The sequence below is a fragment of the Motacilla alba genome, chromosome 3 (genome assembly GCF_015832195.1).
Source record: "Motacilla alba alba isolate MOTALB_02 chromosome 3, Motacilla_alba_V1.0_pri, whole genome shotgun sequence".
Lineage (NCBI taxonomy): Eukaryota > Metazoa > Chordata > Aves > Passeriformes > Motacillidae > Motacilla > Motacilla alba.
The window spans coordinates 102,505,708-102,527,261 of record NC_052018.1 but is presented as its reverse complement, the minus strand read 5'-3'; the positions used below and the strand labels follow the sequence as shown (position 1 = coordinate 102,527,261).

Here is a 21,554-nt window from a genome sequence, read left to right as displayed (position 1 = left end):
TTTCATGTCAGGATTGCCCAGTGTTTACAGGGGACTTAGATAATCTGAGAACAAAGCATTTTATTTAACTCGAAACAACATTTTCATTCTTACCTGGAAGAAAATGTGTTTCAAATAAAATCAAAAAGGGAAGAGGGAAAAAACCCTCATAACTGTGCTCATAACCATATCTATTTATCATGAAAAACAGTTTTCTTAATTTTCTGATTTTTGTTCCTTGGTAGTGAAGTATGTGTATTTTACTAGTCAGAGAAAGCGTATCAAAACAAGGTAGAGGACATTTTAAAGCCACAATAACCACCACTTATTGTGAAAGAATTTCACTTTTCTGACTCTAACTCTATGCCTTCTGTGGTCAAAGGCAGTTTGCTCAACGATGATTCTTTTAAAACACACAGCCCAACTAATCATTTTACCAGTGAGGATTTTCTCTTCATGACTTCCATCGTAAATCAGACTGATGTAGAATTTTCTATCCAGAAAATGACCTATTATATATTGGGCAATGGCTCTATGGCTTCAAAGCTGCTCAGTCTGCTGAGAATGCTCAGCATTCCTGGGACCCTGCAGCAGTTTGGAAGGTTCTGTCCGATGTAGGCAAATACCTAAAATGATGCCCTCCCAGTCATCCCTGGATCTCTGCTTAGCCTTAGAAAAGCATAACTTTGTTGCAGCTGTCCTCACACGCCCCATGGGTCAGGACATGTCAGGGATGTGTCTGACAGACCAAGATCTGACAGCACGACCATGTCACCCACATTTCTTGCAGAAAAGAGCTGGTCCAAAGCACTGCCAGACTGCTGGAACAGATGCATCTCTGTGATTAGGAGGTATAAATCATGATAGAGCACAGACACTAAAGAAGAACCTGTGTGAGAGACCATGCATGCTGGCAGAAGAGCAAACTGACATTATGCTGAGTGCTAGTACCTCTGCAATATGGCAATCACCAGCTTGAAGGGCTTTGGTACAATATAGAATAATTATACACTGGATTTTGGTTAGGTTTTTTTTTTCAGTTGGATTGTTTTGTTGGGTTTTTTTGTTTTGTTTTGTTTTTTGGGGTTTTGTTTTGTTTTGTGGTTTGGTTTTGATTAGAGAGCTGAGATCACACGTGTTGTCTTTAGGGACTGTCTCTGGGTCTGAGGGATAAAGGTTGTTCCTGCAGAACATCCAAGGGCTAGGGGAAAGGGACATGTCATTTAAATGCTTCTCTTGGTCCCTGTATTCTAGAAAATAGAAAAAGTGTCTGTTATATTTTCATGGGATACATGTGACTTTAAGATAAATGTTAGGAGTCAGCTATTACCATGTATCCTATTTAGGGTAAATAGCATCCATTTGTCTTGGTTTTTCTGTGTTCAGATTGACTGTAAAATTCACAGGAGACATTTGTGTCAGTACATTTGTTTCTCCAGGAATGGATTAGCATTTCCCAAGCGATCTATGTACTTACCTAACTTGCTTACTATTGGGTTAGAAATACCTTCCAAATTTAAGCCCCTACAGCCTCTTCTAAAGAGGACCAAAGATGTTTTTCAGCTACCAGTGTGGTGGTAGGGAGATGTCTCAAGCACTTTCACAAATGTGTCTTTGAATATTCTAATAAAAGGGACAGTCAGCCTGTTATCACCACATCCATGCAAAATGATAATGGTCAAGGTGATGTAGGAACCTAACAAGTGAATGATCAGTCAGTGTTTGCCTTGCCTTGTGCCATAGAGCAAATTTTCAAACCTCTCTGGCCACTGCTGTTTGGACACAGACTTTAAGAGTGTTTCACAGCAAAATAACAGAAGCTTCTGACTGCTATTTATTTGTCCAGCAACACATTGCCTGTACTATTTTTCTCACCGGGTTCCTCCTTTGGATAAAAGAATCCATCTTGATTCTCTCTTGTGCGTGTTCCTTTGCTATGGCCAGAGTTTTGACTCTTACAGTCAGATCTGTCATCCCTCAATCCTGATGGTAAGACATAGAGGATATGAGGAAACACCATCATCTGATAAGCTGCAAAGCTTACAAACCTGGAGGAATCTCTCATTGCTTGTTCCCAAAGACAAAATAAAAGCTGCCCTTACGCCCAGGAGGGAAGTCCAATGGAAAAGACTTAAGCAATTAAGAAAAGAAAAGAGTTAAGCAATTAAGCTTCTGCGAAATACAGAGTGGCCCATGTCTCCTGGTTTGGATGTCATTTTTCTGCTGTGGGAAAACAGTGGTGCCAGTGAAATAAAGACATCTCATAAGACATTAATTTTGTAAAAATTGTGAGGATTTCTCAGGAGCTCTCCATCTGGGAATATGTAGAAGATGAATGTGAAGTAAACACTTTATGTATAAATTTATGCTACATGTATAAAATCAGGCTTTAGATGTGGAAGATGTGGGTCTAAAATACTTAGTCTAGTCTTAGTCTAATACTTAGTCTATGGAATTAGTAGGAAGAGAATGGGAAAAATACCAGCTAAAGTCAGTAGTTGTTTTGTGACCAAATCTCGCCCTCCCTGATCTGGAAAACAAAACTCATCAGTGTTATTTATGGCCTTTCATGTGTCCATGGAGTCACATCTCCCTGGGGTTCTGTTTGTGCTGAGGTCTCCGCCTGGGAATGTCTGCTGGTACCTGTTATAGTTAAACCTACTCTGGTTTTGTACGAGATAATGGGGTATAAATATGAATGAGTTAACATACTTGGGGGTTTTGATTTGCAAAAAGTCTTTGATGAAGTTCCATGTGAAAATATTCAGGAAGAGTTTACCCAGCCCTGGTGGTAAAGGTCGAGTTCTTTGATGGATCAGACTCTCTCTTAGGGAGAAGAGGGTCACAGATTCCCACCTAATGAAAATCAAAGGAGTAAATAAATTGATTTTCAATGGAAGTATGATCGTTTAAACCTTGTTATATATTGAATGTTAGAAACCATACAGACTGTAAGAAAGACAAATTCAAGATTACTGCAGTAGAAAAAGATTAGTGAATGAAGAATTAAAAAAAATGTGCTTCCTTTAACAGGCAGTGAAAAAACAAAATTAAAAAATTGAAAGGTAGAAAAATCTAAAAAGGTATTTTGAAATCCAAAATTTTTACATTTTTGAAATTCAGAAATTATTGGTTTTGTGCAATTTATTTACATTTTTTTAGAATGAGAGATTTTGCAAAGTCTTCATTGGCTTAAACATTTTAATCAAACAAAGCATTTTCTATTCTTATCTCAAAGTTAAAAAAACAACTGACTCTGTTGAATATAGAGTAGCAGTAAAAGTAAAGTTGACCTATGAAAGATAATGCACATGGGTGAGATAATCTGAATTTTCATAGAAAATATTTTTAATTGATTGCACTGGCTCAAGACAAAGGTTTAATGCTGTACACAGCTCATAGATTATTTCGAGACCAGTCAAAAAACAAGTTCTGAGAATGTTTAGAATGCTAAAGAAAATATTAATGGAACTATATTTAAATCAATGGGCCACTTTCTTTGTAAAGGATTAGTGGCTTGGATGGCTTTTTTTTCCCATTTCCATTTCCTTTTTTTTTTTCCCCACAGGCGTATTTAAAAGTAACGTTAGTGATAGAAGATCTTAAGAATTTAGAAATTAGAATGTAATTGTTCAAGTCTGCTTCTTTGCATAAATTGTTTCTCGTAGAGAGTAACTTAGAAGAAACATCCTCCTCTTAAGAAATCCTTTTGCTTTCAGTCCAAGCACTTTCCAGTTCATCCCACTTTACTCTTACATGTCTTTCTCAGAATAGTTTCCTCATTTCTCTGCTCATCCTAATAACCTTTTTTCAATGTTGTTTTTGTTTTGAATTTGGTTTTCAACTGCACATGTGTTTGAAAATGGACAGTATGAGAACAGTAGGACCTCAAGGATATATGAAGACAGTAATGCAGATATTAATTCGGCATTTTAAGACCTTAATTTTTTTTTATTTATACCTCAGAACTGGAAAGCCCAATGTCATTCGGTAGCTAACTACCTGCTGAATGTCTTTCCTCATGAATTCTCTATCAGAGTATCCCAACTTAGGGCAAGAAATGGTGTGATTGGTCCTATATCCTAAGTGTGTGATCTGCACTTTGTAGGCTGAGCTTTGGTGTCACTTCTGTTAATTCAGCAGGGCTCTGTTCCTCTTGACTGATATCTGCAGCCTCTTCAGCATTACCACCATGTCTACCTTCACATCATCTACAGATTTCATTTTGTGGATGGCACTTTGTACTGAGATCACTGAAGAAAATACAAAAGATGATTTATAGCAGAACTCAGCTTGGGTACTTTCTTAGGAGTTTCACAGAGGTAGTTCATCTGGGGGAGAACCCTTGTTTTTCTTTGCAGTGATATCTGGAGTGGCTTCTGTGGTAGCTCCTATGGCACAGTCTAATGCAATTTGGGAGTTCACCATGATATTCCTCTTGTTAACTCCATGTAGAACTCAGCATTGAGTTTATCGTGTTTCCATGACTAAAACACACTCAGGCCTTCCACTCATTCAACTAGATGGCATCAGTTCCCCAAAATACATGGAGGGCTTTGGCACCTACTATGTCTTGAGGCCTTTTATTTTTCAAATATAGTTAATTTAGTGGGGAACTTAAGGGCCAGAATATGGTACAGCTGACACATTGGCAGGTCTGAATGTGACAAGCAAGGACTGCTTATCATCTGTGTGAATGATTCACCAAAAAGCTAAAGAAGATGCTGAATGAAGTGGGAGTTGCAGGGAGGAAACGGCTCCAGGGCTGGTTCCTGGAAGGGGATGCATCCTGGGAAGATGGGAGCCTCGAGTGTGATGCAAGATAAGCAGCCCTTGAATTCAGAACCTTTCAATAGCTAATGACAGGATATCAGTCTCTATATGAGACAGAGGAAGGAGGAGAGAACAAATCCTTGTTCGATGCTACCCTTGTTTTTTGGTTTTTTTGTTTTTTTTTTTAATTCAGCTTTTTACCATACACTTTTCACACTCCTGTATTTTTTCCAGAGTCAGTCCATGATTTGCCACATGACATCATACCAAATGCTTTACTGAAATACAGAAAATTAGATATACCTCATTTCCTTCATCTAGAAAATTAGTTAGCTTGTCAAATACAGCTGTTAAACTGGCCTAACATGATTTGGTAAAGTTTTGCATTTTATCTCATTTTCCAATTGCTTTCATGTCTTTAATTATTTCTTTTAAAATTTGTTCTAAAGCAGCACGTATGGCTGAGGTCAGACTAAATTCTTCAACTGAGTAGTTTTTAAATTCTTCTCATATAAAGCTATTACACAGTCTCTTCTCTACTAGAAGAAATAACCCATCTCATTGGATACCTGGATTTAAAAACTCCTGGCTTCTTCTTTTTAAGTTCTGGGATAGAGATCATCTTTCTCACTTTCTGGCTACACAAATTCAGTAAGAATATGTACATTGCTTTTTTCTGAGCTGTGGAGATCTATATTAAACACATTCCTGCTAGTCAATTCAATCTGCTCCCTTGGATCACCATCAGCCTTCCTATAAAGTAATTCTCCTTGACTCTATGATCTCTTTTTATTTATAGCACTTTAGAATCTCTGGCTTTTGAATTAAGTTTGCTGTCTTTGGGAGGTTCTTTGGGCTTAAATTCTGGGAGCTTTTCTTGAGTATTTATTTATTTTTCTAATTCTGAAAGGCACTACTGCTTTCTTCACTGAGCAAGTCTGGGGTTTTAACCTCCTGTAACACAACCCTTTGATAGTGCAGTTGCTCAGTCTAGCAGGTCTCCCCTGGTATATTTTAACCTTGCAGGGGCAAACTAAAACAAACAAATAAATAAATAGATATATATATCTCATCATTTTAATACCTCATAGAATTTCCAGGTATCATTCCTGGCTGAATCCAGCCCCTTACACTGATTGCATAATCTGACTTCCTTCGTGTTATCAAATTTTCTTCTTTTTAAATCAAGAATCTGATTTACAGGCTTATTTTTAGTTGTTCTCATATTAATTTAAGTCAACTCCTGATCATTTAATCAAAAATGTTTTCTACAATTAACTTTTCTATGATGTCTCCAATACTTAGCCAAAGCAAAAATAAAATTGTGTCATTTTTTGTTGGTTTTGTCTGGAAAAAATCCTCAGTGAGGATTTCCTATTGTAGGAAGCTGATCTCTACCTGTATTCATGTTACGATGTCCAGTTATAATATTAATAAAATGAGGCATTATACCAGAGTGAAAAATAATGGCATGGAGAACTAAAAATAAGAAAAGGAGCTATTTGAAACTCAATTCAGTAAGTTCTCCAGAATAAAGATGGAAGAAACTATTCTGGAAGCAGAATCAAAATACATGAAAAATTCATCTAAGTTACTGAGACACAAACCAGCAGCTAAGTGATGGATGTAACTAGGCCAGTGTGCTACCTTCCCTTTGTAGTTGCACAACTGACTTCTTGCATGTTTTTCTCATTTCATACGGCTCTGACTGCTCTTTGGTTATGATTAAATGTATTTGTCAGCACGCACCCAGGTCTCACATTCTGTATCATTTTATTGTCAATGTGAAAGATTGATGTTAAAAAAATAGAAATTTATTTTCCCATTCTCTTTGGATGAGCCTCTGTTGCAGCTTACTCAAAGTCAAGGAATTTTTTTTTTCTTTTAAAAAAAGCACTGCTGCCCTTTGAGAGATTGTGAAATTGTTCTATCCTGCTGCTGTCTTTAAATAAAGAACCTAGGTGATACCCAAACAAAGCACTACAGTAAGTCTCTTTTCAAAAAGTGGTTTCAGTAAAATTTCCCAAATCAGCTTTTTAATTTGACAGCTTATCAGGTCTTTCTGTCAGATAATGCAATATAATAATGCTTCTCTGAGTCTGCAGACAGATTTTTTTTTCCCCCCTTTATTTTTCATCTTGGATATCCTGCTGAAATACAAAGGCTCATCCCTTCTTAGGCTTGTTAGATCCTGTAATTAAATTCAGATCTTGATAAAACGTGTGGCACAGTTGTCATTACTTGATCACAGAAGGTATAACACCTTTCAGTTAGATACAGCAAGGTGGCACAATGGAAGGAGAAAGAAAATGTCAAATGAGCAATGATTCAGAAAAGTGTTTTTAAAATACTGAAAGAAACAGAGACGTGCTCTTTTTGTGTCTTTTGGCAGAGGATGGGCCAATGCCTGCTTTCCATAATTAGGCACAGGGTGATATGGAAATGGAATTTCCGAAGACAACAAGCTCCAGGGATTCAAGCTAGAGGAATAAAATGGGAATGAAAACAGACCTAAGAATGAGACATGGCAAATCTGTCTCAGCTGGTCCCTTTCACCCCTTCAGGAAAGCCCTTTTCTATTAACAATTCCCAAAAGTCAGGTCACAAAAAACAAAATATTGCCAATACTTAGAGGTTCTTTTACAAACTTGTATTTGTCTTGTTGTAGGTTTTCTGTGTAACCTGCGGCATCATATTTACCCAATCTAGTAGGGTAAGTTAGAAATGGAGGACTAATATCTTGTCAGTCAAGAAAAGAACAATTTACTCAAGCTCTTCCCCAAGGAATTTTAGCTGCATAGTTTCCTTAACAATATAATGCTGGTATCTCTGATGGCATCAATGATTTAAAAGAAATTCGTCATTCTCCTTTTCTTTCCCAGGGGCAGGACCATGTTGTCAGTGCAGAGATTTGAACAGATTCCTTTGTTTCTCTCTCCTTCCAGCCCCCAGTGGGTTTGTAACTATCTCATTACACAGGATTTTACGTAATGTGTCACTCGCTGAGCCTAACCAATAATTCGCTCACCCCACTGAAATGATTTCTGTGTAACACTGAAGTTGGTATGTTTGTGACAGTGCCCCTGTCCCGAGATGCCTCACTGGATGAGCACACACATGGGTCAGCTCTGAGGCTCCCACTGAAGCTCCCAGTGGCTGGTTGAGCATGCAAGAGCAGAGTACAATGCTGCGTGCTTCTTCTGCAATGCACTCTATTTTCATTATCTTCTGGGGCAAGCCTGGAGTCAGTCTGCAGTGGGGGCCTTTCTCAGGACAGAAAAAATCAATGTGGTGTTGAGCCTTCCAACCAGACAATCTATCATATGGAAAACAAAATTAATTTCTCTGCAGTGCTATTGTGTTTTAGGTGCTCTCAGAAGATGAGGTATTTTTTTATTTGGGGCACATTCGTGCATGTGTCCCCAATATATTTTACTGGTGGCATGAGGTGTGACAGCAGTATAGTACTTTATGTCTGCAGGATAAGAACTTCCATTAAACTAACTAATTCAGAAATAGTCACTATAATTCATACTGCAGCAGGGAAAACAGCAACTTGCTCTGTCCTGGATATATTTTCCAGAGAGAGAACTGCATTAAGCAGGTATCCAGAAGGATGCAAATCATTGTTGTCTGGAACATATGAGCATGCACAATTTTTAGACTCTCTTTCTGCCCTTTGTGCCCTGTGCACATGGGAGAGAAGCTGTACACCCATCTCTTCATCTTGTGGTGTGATTAGAGTTCTTCAGTCTTAAGCTGTGCTATTTAAAAAAACAAACGAACAAACAACATCTTCCAACTGCAGCATCTACACTGTCAAAATATTTCTTTTCTTTAATTCTTTGGATTTGAGATTAATGTTGCAACTTAGTTGTAACAAATTCCACTGCTGTATTATATCATGCATATACAATTAAGTTCAGAATGTTCCAGGAGTTTCAAAGAGCTACCTTGACCCTAGCAAAGTACAGCTAAGGCAGAGGATAGTTGTTTTTTTTTTTGGTTTTTTGGTTTTTTTCTTAGTCTATCCTACCTGTCAAAAAATAAATCCTTGTATGATTTATATAACCTAGAACTCTTATGAACTTCACAAGGGGCAGATTGTGTAGTATGCAGCATTTTCAAATAAATTTGAAGCAGAAGTTGAATATCCCTCAGTGTATCAGAAGCATGAAACATTGTAAAGGGCATCCTAATTTCAGCCCCTTACATTCAGAAGTAAACTGAATTAAAGGCAGTGAAATGATGCTTTTACAAATTGGTTTAATTGAGATGTGAATGGTTTCTTTTCCTCAGTGAACTATTTCTGAGGCATTAAATGGCTTTTTTTGCTGCAGCATCGGGTATAGTGGTCATTAAAAAATGAATGAAATACACTATCATCAAGGTTAAGTATATATAAAGACAATTTTGATTTTCCTGTTTTACAGATGTGATGGGCATTAATAGAAGAGAGGTTTAAATTTTTTAAATTACAGTTTATACAATAGGGTGAGAAAAATAAATATGTCCTTTGCAAAAGAACAAATGGTGCTAAAAATATAACTGTAGCTGGGTACAGGGCTCAATCTTGAAAGCATAGTCTCATTTTCAGAGCTTGGTAATTGCCTCATAGCAATTTTTTACCAAAGGATTCTTTAGCATTTCACTTTAGGGTCCCAGTCCTGGAGCTTCTCTCGTGTAAATTCAAGTGAGTTTCTGTCAGAACTAAGCTGCCAACTCAGTTATGGCTGCACTATCAGTTCCAGAAAGCTGTGGTGGACATGGTACACATGAAGGATTTAGGCAGAGAGGTTTCAGACTCAGTTTCAGCATTTCTCCTCCCCTTTTATTAAGTTCTCTGGTGCTCATTGGTATCTTGTGTGTAAAAGTCATCCTCTAAGAGCCAAATTAGAATCAGAGAGGAGCAACACTGCAGAGGGCGGTGGGGCAGTGACTTTGAGGAGCCTGCAAATCACAGCCACACATCTCATTTTCAATCCCAAAGTTAGTGGATATTCCTCATCCAAGTGGTGAGCAGTGAATATGGTTCATTTTTCATTAGTCAGCCTGGGGTAATAAGCTCAGTATCGCATACAACTGATGGTTCTCAGTGAGGGATACTCACTGACTGGAACTTCCCCCAACCACTGGGGTTCTCTACTGGCTCTAAAAAGCTCATAGCAATGCAGACAGGGTCCTAGAGAAGTAGAATTCCAAGAAGACTCTTGCAGGGGGGTCTTGTCTTCCAGGTCGCTCCACATGAAGCATCTCGTGAGGCTGTGAAAAAGGAGTTCATGGAAATGTCTTTTGTGTGGGAACAAAAGGCTAAAGCATTAAGAATTGGGGAGGATTTTAGCACCTTTTGCAGCACTTTGAAACAAGCTCTGGAACAAGTATCAAAGTCTGTACCTGGGGTCTGTGGTTCCATGGAAGAAAACAAATTGGGGTGTGTGTGTGTGTGTAATGAGAACCCCGGAGAGGCACAATCTTAAGTGATTTATACTGTCAAAGAGAAAACTATGCAGTGACTTGATTACAGTCTAAGTGCTTTCAGGAGGAAAAAAACAGTGGATGCTCACAGTGCTCTTTAGCTGTTCCTAGAAAGCTGTAACCAGAGCTAAGAAATTCATGGAAGAAATGAGCACAGAATTTCAACTGTGAGCTTTGGTATTCACTACTCAGAGATTTACCTCATGGTGTGTCATCACATCAGGAGAAGGTGATTCCCTGGAAGTCCTGATTGAGCTGGTTATAAATTAACCAAAGAATAGTTTCATGGCTGAATACCTGCTTTAGTCATATCCTTTGATGTGCAGTTGACGTTAGTCCTATGTTTTAGGAGTGTATTATCAGTGCACTCCTAAGAATAATGCTATGGCACCACTGTGTCCACAATGCTGACATAGCAATAACTTTCCAGGAATTAAAGTCAGAGTAGCAAAAAAATAAAAGTTTCCAGGCATCATTTCTATATCCAGAAACATTACTGTGCTAATCAAAAGTTACGTGATACCTTAAATATATCTGTCCTATTGCATCAAACTGAGAATGTACTTGCAAAAAAGCAGAAAGAGAATACTGGAAATATTACTTAAACCCTAATAAAACACTTTTCTTTCTCTTTCTCAGATTTGTATATTTATACATCCATAAACCCTGATAAATTCCTGTAAGGAATGATTTTTAGTTAACTGCTTGCCTATCCATTCTATCTGATAGCTCACAGTTTGTTGCATGTAATTTTTGCAGTAGCTGACTTTAGTTAAAGAGCATTCCACAGAGTAAGCCTGCATGCAGCTTTTCCAGCTGAGCTGGAGAGATGAGCTGTGCTGCAGGAGTGTGTCAAAAATAATCTGCTGCCTGTACACTTCCCTTATCTGTCATGTGGATGCAAGCACCATGGGTGTTCTGTGCAGAAAACAAAATGGGATGTTTCTCCAATCCTTGTCAGAATCCTGTTTTAGCCTTGTACTTTATTGGTGGTAGCAACCCACCCTGGCAGTTAGACATATTTTAGTGTTAATTGAATATACTTCAGCCTCATACTTTCTAAGTTTCAGTGCTCTGCTTTGGAAGCAGTGGCAAACCTGTGAACTTAGGAATAAAAGCAAGGACAGGAGGCAGCTTCCTTTTCCCATGGAATCTACTGAGTCCATGCCAGTGCTTTCATGGCTGATGATGAACAGTAGATTGATGGACTGATGTAGTCCTTCCTGCTCAGATGCCTGAATTTTGTCTTGAAATATGCTTATTAAACTGGAATGTATTAATATTTTATTAGTAAGTCATCTGCCTATTTTAGCTGTTAGTGTATTATCTGCTTTGAATTAGATGCTTATTTAATACTTCACTTTGCTCAGTACCATCATTTAGAAATAAAAATAATTTAAATAGCATAATACATTATATTTAATAATGCATTAGTGCTTTGTGTTAGAGAAGCTACAAGAGTTCATAAAGCTGGAAAGATGATAATAGCCTTATTTAATTTCAACATGGTGGGTTTCAGTATGTTTTTAAAAGGTCAAGTGGTTCCCTGAGAAAAAGTAGATGTGTAAATTGTGCTAGCAGAGCTATTTTCTTTCTAAAGTTGATCTTTTTCCCATTTAACATTTCATAAGTGTTTCAAAGTAGAAGTCAGGTCTACACTGTGGATATTGCAACAGCAAATGGATTTTTGTTAAAAAAATAATGAAAAATTAAACATATTGACAGTTGAATAGTGATAATCTATTTCTATTGCAAATTCATATATGCTTAAATAGTTCAATACTGATTGTTTCTGCATTCTGGTGTTTCAGCTCAGATTTGCTCTGAAAATCAAGCCAATAAATTTAGACCTACATGAAAGTTAGCTGCCAGCTTTGCACTGCCCATCCAAAAGGTGGCCTTGTTAGCTTTTAAAATAGAGCAGCTCCTCATAAGAAAGTGTGTCCTGGGCAAGAGCTTAAAGCACAGGGATGTCTTGGTTTAGCTGGTGCAGGATCCACACGTGCTAGGACTGGCTTTGGAGTCACTGGCTTTTTCTTCTGGAGGCCCAAGGCTTCCTTGACACCATCTGTCATCTGGAAACATCCCAGGAGATATCTTCAGGCCATGATTCAGGAAGGCACCAGGGAATTTCTTCCATGCTTGATGCTCAGTATGACTTCATGGACTTTTGAAGAATAGGGTGCACTGAAATGGACTTTCCAAGGATGTGGTTTGTGCCAACACTGGCAGCTCTTCTCCTGCATATCCCCCACACAGGATCTTTACCCAGCAGTGAGTCTTTGTCCCATTTTTAAACAGAGAGTATGAGAAGTCAGGAAGCAGAGCTATCAGGAAAGTGATAAATATGTTATGGTTACCAGGCTTTGCTTTCCTTGAGAACCTCCTAAACCATACAAGAAGGAAAATATGGAAGAGTTTTGAATATAGAAATTCAGAGTATCTGAGCACTGAACTGTTCTCTTCAAAACCGCCATCTCAAAACAAAAAAAAAAATGTTTCAAAACAATTCTTAGTATTCTAGGCTGTACTACACCAAAAAAAACCCCAAACATTTATATATATATATATATATAAAACATAATCGGTCACAAGGGGAAAAACCTTAGCTAACTGGAAATGTGTTGCAGATTATTAGAAAATGAGCTGTATTTTATAAAAAGTTAAAATGATATGCAACATATCTTAGTTTACAGGAGAATTGTTAGTGATTAAAAAAAAAAGATAATATAAATAGGAAATCAGATTATTTCAATTTTTAACAGAGATGATTATACCTCTTCTGAGAGTCTACTCACAGCCATTATGCTTTTCCATGGTGGTCATCTTGTTACAGTTCTGCAGTCCTAAAGCACTCCTCTGCTTTTATCTCAGTGAGCATCTGTTTCTATTATTTACAGTTTCTGTTTCTGTGTCTTGCCAAAAGCATTATATGTGCAAGTTTAAACCTCTCCATTTGAAATAGATTATTTTTTTATAGTAAAATGTCTGCAAGGTTTAAATACACAAATTGAAATGCCACTTTTGGACAGAACTGAAAGTCTCGAGCTTCCTTTGGGCAAAGGCTAGGTTTTTTTCTTTTTCTTTTTTTCTTTTTGCCTGCACTGCTGACACAGAACAGATTTTTATCTCTTAAATGCCATTTTTGGTCTTTATGGGCACATTTGGTCTTTTCTGCTTGGCAAAATCTGGTCCAAATAATGACATCTGTTTTCTTCCTGTTGGCTTGTGTGTAATTACGCTTGTCCCTAGGAGAACAAGCTGATACAGCCTGGGCAGGTGCAGCAAATGTGCCAAAGCACCTGTATGTCCCAGGACTTTGGGACATACAGGTGCTTTGGCACATTTGCTGCACCTGCCCAGGACTTTGGGACATAGGTGTTAACTCCAGCATCTTCATGTTTTGTAAAAGAACATGAAATCCACACCTTTAAAATTTATGCTGCAGTGAAGTTAGTTTGCGTGCTGTTGATGAAGGTTGATGCTGAGTGCTTTGGATTTCATACAGCGTTTATGAATCTGGTCATGTAATGAGCATGACTTTATCTGCACCCTGCCCTGCCCCTGAACAGTCTGCTGTAGCAGTCCAATTGCAACAGATTTGGAGATCACAACTGAAGGCCAATAGTCTATTTTCTCTTATCAACCACATAACCAAGAGCAGGATTTAACTCCAGAAGATTTTTCCAATTGTTTAAGATAACTTTTCATGTTGCAAAATCGTCCACAAATAACTTATGGGAAAAATAGATTTTTCCAAAGCCTTTCACTGACTACAATAAAATGCAAGGATATGAGCAATGACCTTTTGGCAGTTTGTCCTTATTCTGATCTTGGAATTTATGTGGTGATTAAACTTAATTAGGAGACTTACCACACAGTTAATAAGTCCTTTCCTATTGATGACTTCTACCTGAATACTGGATATTCATGGAGTTACAGCCCAGTGGGAATTTAAAATGAGAGCTGAGCACAGTGTTTCCCATTTGCTGTTGTTCATTTATTGTAATGTATTGTTTCTGTCAAGAGACATTCTATATAGCACCTCTTTTCTAGCATGAAATGAAGATCATCCAGATTGCTACCTGGAAAAAAGTCAGTAGAACACCCACAGTAGCTGCTATCTCAGATCTAGCTAATTTTCATGCAATAGGCTTGAATCATTCTCCATTTTTTCAGCTGTTGAAAATCTATGGAATAAGAAACTGCTTACAGTCAACTTTTGGTTAAATTCATATAGAAAAGGTAACATAAATGCTGTGACATTATGATTTAGAAACAGTTCAGAGTCCTTTTACCTTGGAGAACTACAAAATGTCACTCTTGGGTAATGTGGGACATGGTACTATACTTACAACAATTCATTCCTCTTCAATGATTTCTGTCAATTGTCCTGCCTATTTTAGCAGCAGCCCTATAATATTAGCTCCTTTAATACTACACAGGCAGTACAAAGGATCTTTGTAAAACTCCAGATAACAAAATATGACCTTTAATTTATCAGACAAGTCTTATGTTTTCTTATCTGCTTCTTGTTGCTTATCATCTTCTCTTGCTTGTTTTAGATATAATACATCAATCTCTCAAAATAAGCCATCCAACACTGCACAAACTGAGACACTGCATTATAGTGAGGAAGTGAGAGTCAGGAAGAGCACACTCTTCATTTAATTAGTAATTAATCCAGTGAAAAATAATCAAAAACAAAAACAGGGCAGAAGGTAGTTGATTTAAAGTGAAGGTTCTTCTCCCCCTGAGAGGTTAATGAGAGTTCACAGTTTAATCCTGTAGAAAGTTGTAAAAATATTATTTGCTTTGTTTAATACTCAAGCATGAAATAAGGAGCTTACAGGTGAATATCAGATGTTTTGGTACAGTCTGTAAGATAAATGGACATCTTTTAATAGATGTAGTAATTGTATTCTTAAAGGCAAACCTAAGATTTACTTTGTTTTTAGCAGTGCTATAAGCCCCTAGTGAGAGATTTCACTCTTCTGTAAAGACTGCTATCAGTCATTCTGTGGGCAAATAGTCTCTTCGGATGCTCCATATTCATTTATAAGGAATTTGAGGATACCTGTAGGGTGTAAAGGGTCATATTATACTATGGTCATTTAGTATGACTTGTCAGGCTTGACACTTCAAAATTTAGAGGAGTAGTACTCCATGGTGGTTTCTCTCTTTATAGGTTAAATTTTCTTGAGAAGGTAAGGCATTGAAGAGCTGCACTCTTACTTATTTGCTACAGGTTCTTTCTCTAACTTAAGAGCTTCTTTTCACTTTTATCTTCCCACTGAGCTGATGGTAAAGTTTGTTCAAAATAGTCGCATTCTGCAATTCTGTGTCTACCTTCCTTCCAAGCACTGGAGGAGGCCCAAATCAGCCTTCTGGGTATGTAACTCCTCGTACAACACCTTCAAGAGTGACCACTGCGTCCTCCTGTGTCTCTCCCCGCTCACTGCTACAAGGGGAGCTGACATCTTTCAGCAGCAAAAGGAAAGGACATACACCTTCACCTGATCCATCCAGAGCTCACTCCTGGATCCAGCACTGGCTAGACAAGTCTGTAAGCACTCAGCAAAAACAGAGGTCAGTGTCCCCCACTAACACAGTGACTTCCTGAGCTGAACTTGGACCTCTTCTCTACCCCATGCAACCCATATTGTGCAATATGTGCTCAATAATGGAAATAGATGGTATGAAAGAACTTTAGTATGGGCCATTACTGAGATTGGGATTTCACTGTGATTTCATTTCCCGGCCATGTGAGATAGTTTGTGGACTGTTTGCCCCCATACCCCACCCAGAGCTGCTGTGGCTTTCTCTCATGCCATGCAACTGACTTTTCAGTCAGATTTTATGCCTAACTGCTTCTGGGGGAATGATGTGGGTCTCTGCCTTCCTCTTGCAGATGTCAGGGGAGTCACAATTCAGAAAGACCAATGTCAAGATCATGAGCAAAACTAGGGAGAAAGGGTTGTTTATAAATGGAGATAGACCTTGGTTTCATCACTTTTTTACTTATTTCCCTAACAGATCACTGGGACTAACAATGTGAATTTGCATTCTATTAAAGGGTTTGTTTCAAAGAAAATAGTCTCTAGTCTAGCTTGCTCTTCACAGACTCACGATTTTCAGCCTTCTTACTTATTCCCTTTCAAGGATGCTGCTGTTTCACATCAATAACTGACACCTTTATTTCAGAGCACAAAATAGAATTACACTCCAGCCCTGACAATATAATAAATCAGGAGGGATAAAATACATATTAGTGAAGTTCACATAGTGGGTTTGTCCCAGCTGACCTATAGATATAAAGGTATGATTAAACTTTTTTTGGACTGCTTCTTCTCAGTTGTGACACAAGATTTAACTCTGACTCAAAGATTTGACCTTTGCTGCTCTTCTCTGCTTACCTTGATTCTTTGGAATTATTGTTATTCCCTTGAAGCCTTTCTGCCAGTAAGGAATTAACACTCTGCTGTGACAAAATATTGTGTATTTGGCAGAAGAATGAAGCCATCTAGAATTCAATCAGGTTAGACAATGTCATGGTGCACATCCTGAGTGAATCATTTCCACCCAGCTTTTTTAATCAAAGAAATCTTGGCCATATAATCTGGAAGAGTAATGCTGGATAGTCACATAGCTGTCTACAATTAGTTTAGGCACATCAGGTTGTTTTTTTTTTTTTTATGAATTACGATTGAAAGGGTGCCTGCCAGAGCACTTAATCTTTCAGATGGGTAACAGAATAAAATCTCAAAGCTGCAGGTTTATTTAGAGCAGGAAAAAATTTATTAACCTTCTTGGAAGTGTTTTTACTGAAGAAGTTCCTTGTGGTTCACCATATTGGTAAAAACAAGCATAAATAAAGGAAGGTAGAAAAACGTGAACTGAATACTGCTGAGGAAAACAGTCTGTGGTATTTATGATTTCTCTACTGGGGATGAGATTATAAGATGAGGGAAATACATACAGTTTTCTGGGTCTATCCAGATTCATTGTAGCTGAGTGTGTGACCCAAACCAGATGTTTGAGGAGAAGCAGTTATTAAAACTATGTGTGTTTTCCATTGTGTAGTAAATAGAACTTTTGTTGCTTTTAATGGATTTTCTGTTATTTTCTGTTCTATGTATATATTTTTTTTTCATGTAGTTGTTATGTGTCTACTGGTTTCATCATTACCAAATCCATGTGTTCTCCTTGAAACTAAATCCAGATAAGTTCCACACCATTTCCCTCTAACCTTTCCGTTTATATTATATACTAGAAGAATTTAGGCTAACATAATAGTGTCAAATTGAGATGTATTTTACAGTGTGCTTTTCCTCTGATGACGAATGGACTAATGTAATCAGCAATTATTTTTTCTGTGACCTTTACAAATCAAATTGTTATTTTCTTGCTTTTCATTTGAATTTTGCTCCCAGTGGTGCAGGACTGCTGCAGCTAGTATGAAACATAATTTATTGACAGAATCACATTATAATAGTCTCAGAAACCATACGTATTGTATGTTTTAATGAAATAATTCAAAGAAATGTATAAACTAGCCAAGATTAAATTATGCTGTTAGTTCACAGAGGAGTTTCCAGGATCTCCATAGAGATGTTCTGGAGCAGCTGCAGAGTAGTGAGAGTGGACCTTGCCTAGAATAAATCCCATGTTAGCCTTGGAATTACAACAGAAAGTTGCAATAGCACTGAGGATCCTGTCTGATGGCTGCAGGGGCTTCTCTTACCACATGTTCCTAATCTGCACCTACTGGGTGAATAAACAACACAGCTTAATGCCTCCCCAATACAGGCAGTTGTGAACACTTAGCCATAACTTCCTGGTTCTTTTGGGAACTCGAGAGAGTTTGTTCATGAAAGGCATCCAGTGAGTAACCATGCGTCAAGTTGATCAGTGAATGATGATCTCTATCCATGAGGCTTATTTCCACTATGTTAATGCATTCCTTATGCCCACAGACCTCTTCTGAACAGCTTAGCCTTTCTTATAAATGACACAGAAGAATTTTACCCACTCCCCCATTTTTTTAAATATAGATAAGCAAAAAAAAAAAAAAAAAAAAAAAAAAAAAAGGTACAAAACACCAACTAAACCTCACGATTCATTTACTGTAAGTTAAGGAAACCTTTCAGAAATAGGATGTTCTCTCACTTATTCAGTGACTCAAGTGATAAAGCCTGAATAAAAACTGCCAAAATATCTTATTGAAAAGATAAATGTGTTAAAAGTAACTGACTATCAGAAAATATAATTTGTTACCTCACTGGTTTAGGTATACATATATGCACACATATTTTGATGGAAGATACAAATCCAGAACAGAAACATGTCAGATCATACTTTTTTTTTTCTTTCTTCTGTCTTGTTCCTGTGGTGGTCACATGACATTTCTTGTTAGGTTTTTTCTGGCACGTCTCAAATTTCCATTCAGTCACAGGAAATTTGCTGTAAGAAAAGGAGGCCAGGATGAAGAGAAGCAATTTTAAAAATCATAACAGGAAAAAAAACCAACAGCTTTCTGTATTGTCACATCATCAGAGTGACTGTGTTGTGATGTGTTTAATTCTAAATTTTCACTTTCTTAGAGAAGTACGAAAGGGAAAGTTTCCATAAAACGTTTGATGTCCAGTTTCAGTTCTGTTTTATGGAAAATATATCTAAAAGCTGAGAACAGAGAGAAATGTACATACAAACAAAATGTGTATATTTTATATGTATGCATATATGCCCATGTACTTTTTAATATGACATGCACTTAGATGTTCACATAATGTTATCTACTCAGAGAAATTGTGGAACCACCCTCTGTGGTTGTCCAAAGAAGTTGTGGATGTCCAATCATTGAAAGGGCTCAAGGTCAGGTCAAAGGGCTTTGAGCAACCTGATCTAGTGAAATGTGTCTTTACTCATAGCAGCGGGGAGGGAAGAGATGATCTTCAAACATCCCTTGGAATGATGCCGACTCAAACCATTTTATGATTAGGTATTGGAAAGGGAAGGAAAAGGCCATCTCCTCAAAAGCAAATAGGTCAGCTTCTGGCATGGTAAACTAAGTGAGGGATGCATGAAACATGGAAAATAGCAGTTTTCAGCACTGTAGAATAAATATCTGCATAAAACCACCATGGTTTCATTTGGAATTCTGGGGGGCTATTGTACTGACTCTTCTCTTCAAGCCATTTATGGCTTGTAATTTTGTGACAAACTGGAACACTGATCTCCTGAATTTGGATAATATTGCTGTTTGACAGGTAGCAAGAGGGTCCTTCTAGCTCAAGAACATATGTTTCTGAGCACTAATGTGGGCTTACTGCAGTGTGTGCTTACATTTCCACAGCAGATACAGGACTTGGTTTCTTGGTTGGTTTGGTGGGTTTTGAAGTCAAAGAAAATATGCACATTTGAGCCAATAAGATTGACTTTGTATTTGGACATGATTTATGAATGACTGCTTTTTACCCATCTCGCTCTTCTTATCTCTCAGATTCTTTACTAATATGAATGAATACAATAAAAGAAAAAAGATATTGTTGGTCTAAAACTCTGCTGCCACCAAAAGCCTATATGTTGAAGGAAATATTTAGGTTTGCCATTCTCCTAAGTATCTTTCTAAGTGGTATTCTGAGGGATCACAAAATATATCACTCAAACACAAAAAACTATAATTACAAATAAATATTTAAAGTGTTTCACTAATTATTCCTCATCTGCTAGTTTTTGGACTGTACCAGCCTTATTTTATCTCACTGTTTTAGTTAAAGAAGTCAGAGATCTCTGCACTGACTGAGAATGGGTACAGTTGGCAAATATGACAAGTTTGTCCTTTGCATTGCTGGGTTCTGGTTAGTTCTTAACTTATAAATCCCCACCACAGATGGCCTCTTGCTAAATTTTAAAGCACTTGCGCGTTTCAGAACCAGGCTACCTTTCAGCAAGTCACTTTTGTCAAAGCCTTGGTGTTCCTTCAAGACATTGTCAAGGAGTCTTAAGAAAATGTACAAACTGTGAATGCCCTGGTGTGTTCTGTACCATGCATTTGAATTTCTGAATTTTATTCAAATGAAGCCAAGAAATGTGTATTTTTTCTGCTTAGGAATAAGTTACAGCAGGACTATTAGACAGAAGTAAGTGTGCTTTAGATGGTGATTAAGAGTTGTGTTCTTCTTCTTTAAATGACTAACCTGGAGTGAGAGGTTGGATGTCTTTGGAAAACTTAAACCTGTTTCACCTGAACATGTTTAACTAGTTAATAAGAAACATCAAAAAAGACAAAACCCTGAGGTCAACTATCATTTTTTTGTAAAGCCATTCGATGATGTTTAAATTTGTTTTTTGGGTCTGTCTATAACATAAGTTTAATAACCTAGCTCAAATGCAGATTTCTAATTTTCAATTAACATAGGAATAATTTTGTTTGCTAAAATAAAATAAATGAATGAATGACAAGTCTGAACCATGAAATGTTCTAGGTAGCACTTTTTAAAATTCCAAATTTCAAAAAATCATGTGGCAACTGTATAGCTCAAGCTTTAAGTATTAACTTTTAACCTTTGACCTTACAGATTTTAACCAATGAAATGTCTCTTTAAACTTTAAAGGAAACAATGATAACGAGCGCCTGGCGATTGCTAGACAGCGAATTCCATATCGACTTGGTCGAGTAGTTGATGAATGGCTACTCGACAAAGGTAAAAACATTGATTAAAACTTCAAATAAAAAAATAATTTGAACATAACCAAGTAGTGTTTCATTGTAACACTAATAAACATAAAAAATAAATTTCAGTAAAACTAAATTAAAACAAATTTTAAAAAGTAAAATATAGAGTAATATTTGCATACCTTGTATAATAATTTCTATACATTTCTAGAAGTACCAGCTGTTTAATAATCTTACCCTGTTAACTTAAGGTTAAAGGGACTGTTAAATATAATCCACTAACTCAATCTATGAAGGTACTCATAGCAAACATTAACCAAAAATTATAAATCATTCATAGATTATATTACATGTTCCAGCATCTAAATTATTAACTAAAAATATCTGTAGTTATGATATCTTCATTATGGTCCTGAAAAAAATTTGTTTAAACTGTAGGTGTCTTAAATAGTGGGCAATATGAATTGCCAATCAAAATGAAGTCCCTTTAACGTTTGCAACCTTCTAAGGGGATTTTGGAACAAACACTAATTAAAACAGAACTTAAAGTTGTGTGCATGCTTTTTGTGAGCAGAAACCAAATAGTCACTAAAGTGACTATTCTATTTACTAAGAGGGGTACTGTTGCTGAGGATTTCTCTGTTTAATG

At 37.1% G+C, this 21,554-nt stretch overlaps 1 protein-coding gene across 35 annotated transcripts in view; it reads left to right on the top strand.

Moving 5' to 3' along the window:
* The window catches only part of NRXN1 (neurexin 1), a 673,398-nt gene that overhangs the window by 555,629 nt on the left and 96,215 nt on the right, over positions 1-21,554 (top strand). For 24 of the 35 annotated variants that reach the window (XM_038133404.1, XM_038133376.1, XM_038133371.1 and 21 more), the window contains one exon: positions 20,844-20,933. The exons of the other annotated variants lie outside the window; for them this stretch is intronic. In XM_038133404.1, coding sequence (XP_037989332.1) covers positions 20,844-20,933 — 90 coding nt within the window. The remainder of the gene's footprint in view (positions 1-20,843; positions 20,934-21,554) is intronic. 35 annotated transcript variants of the gene reach the window in all.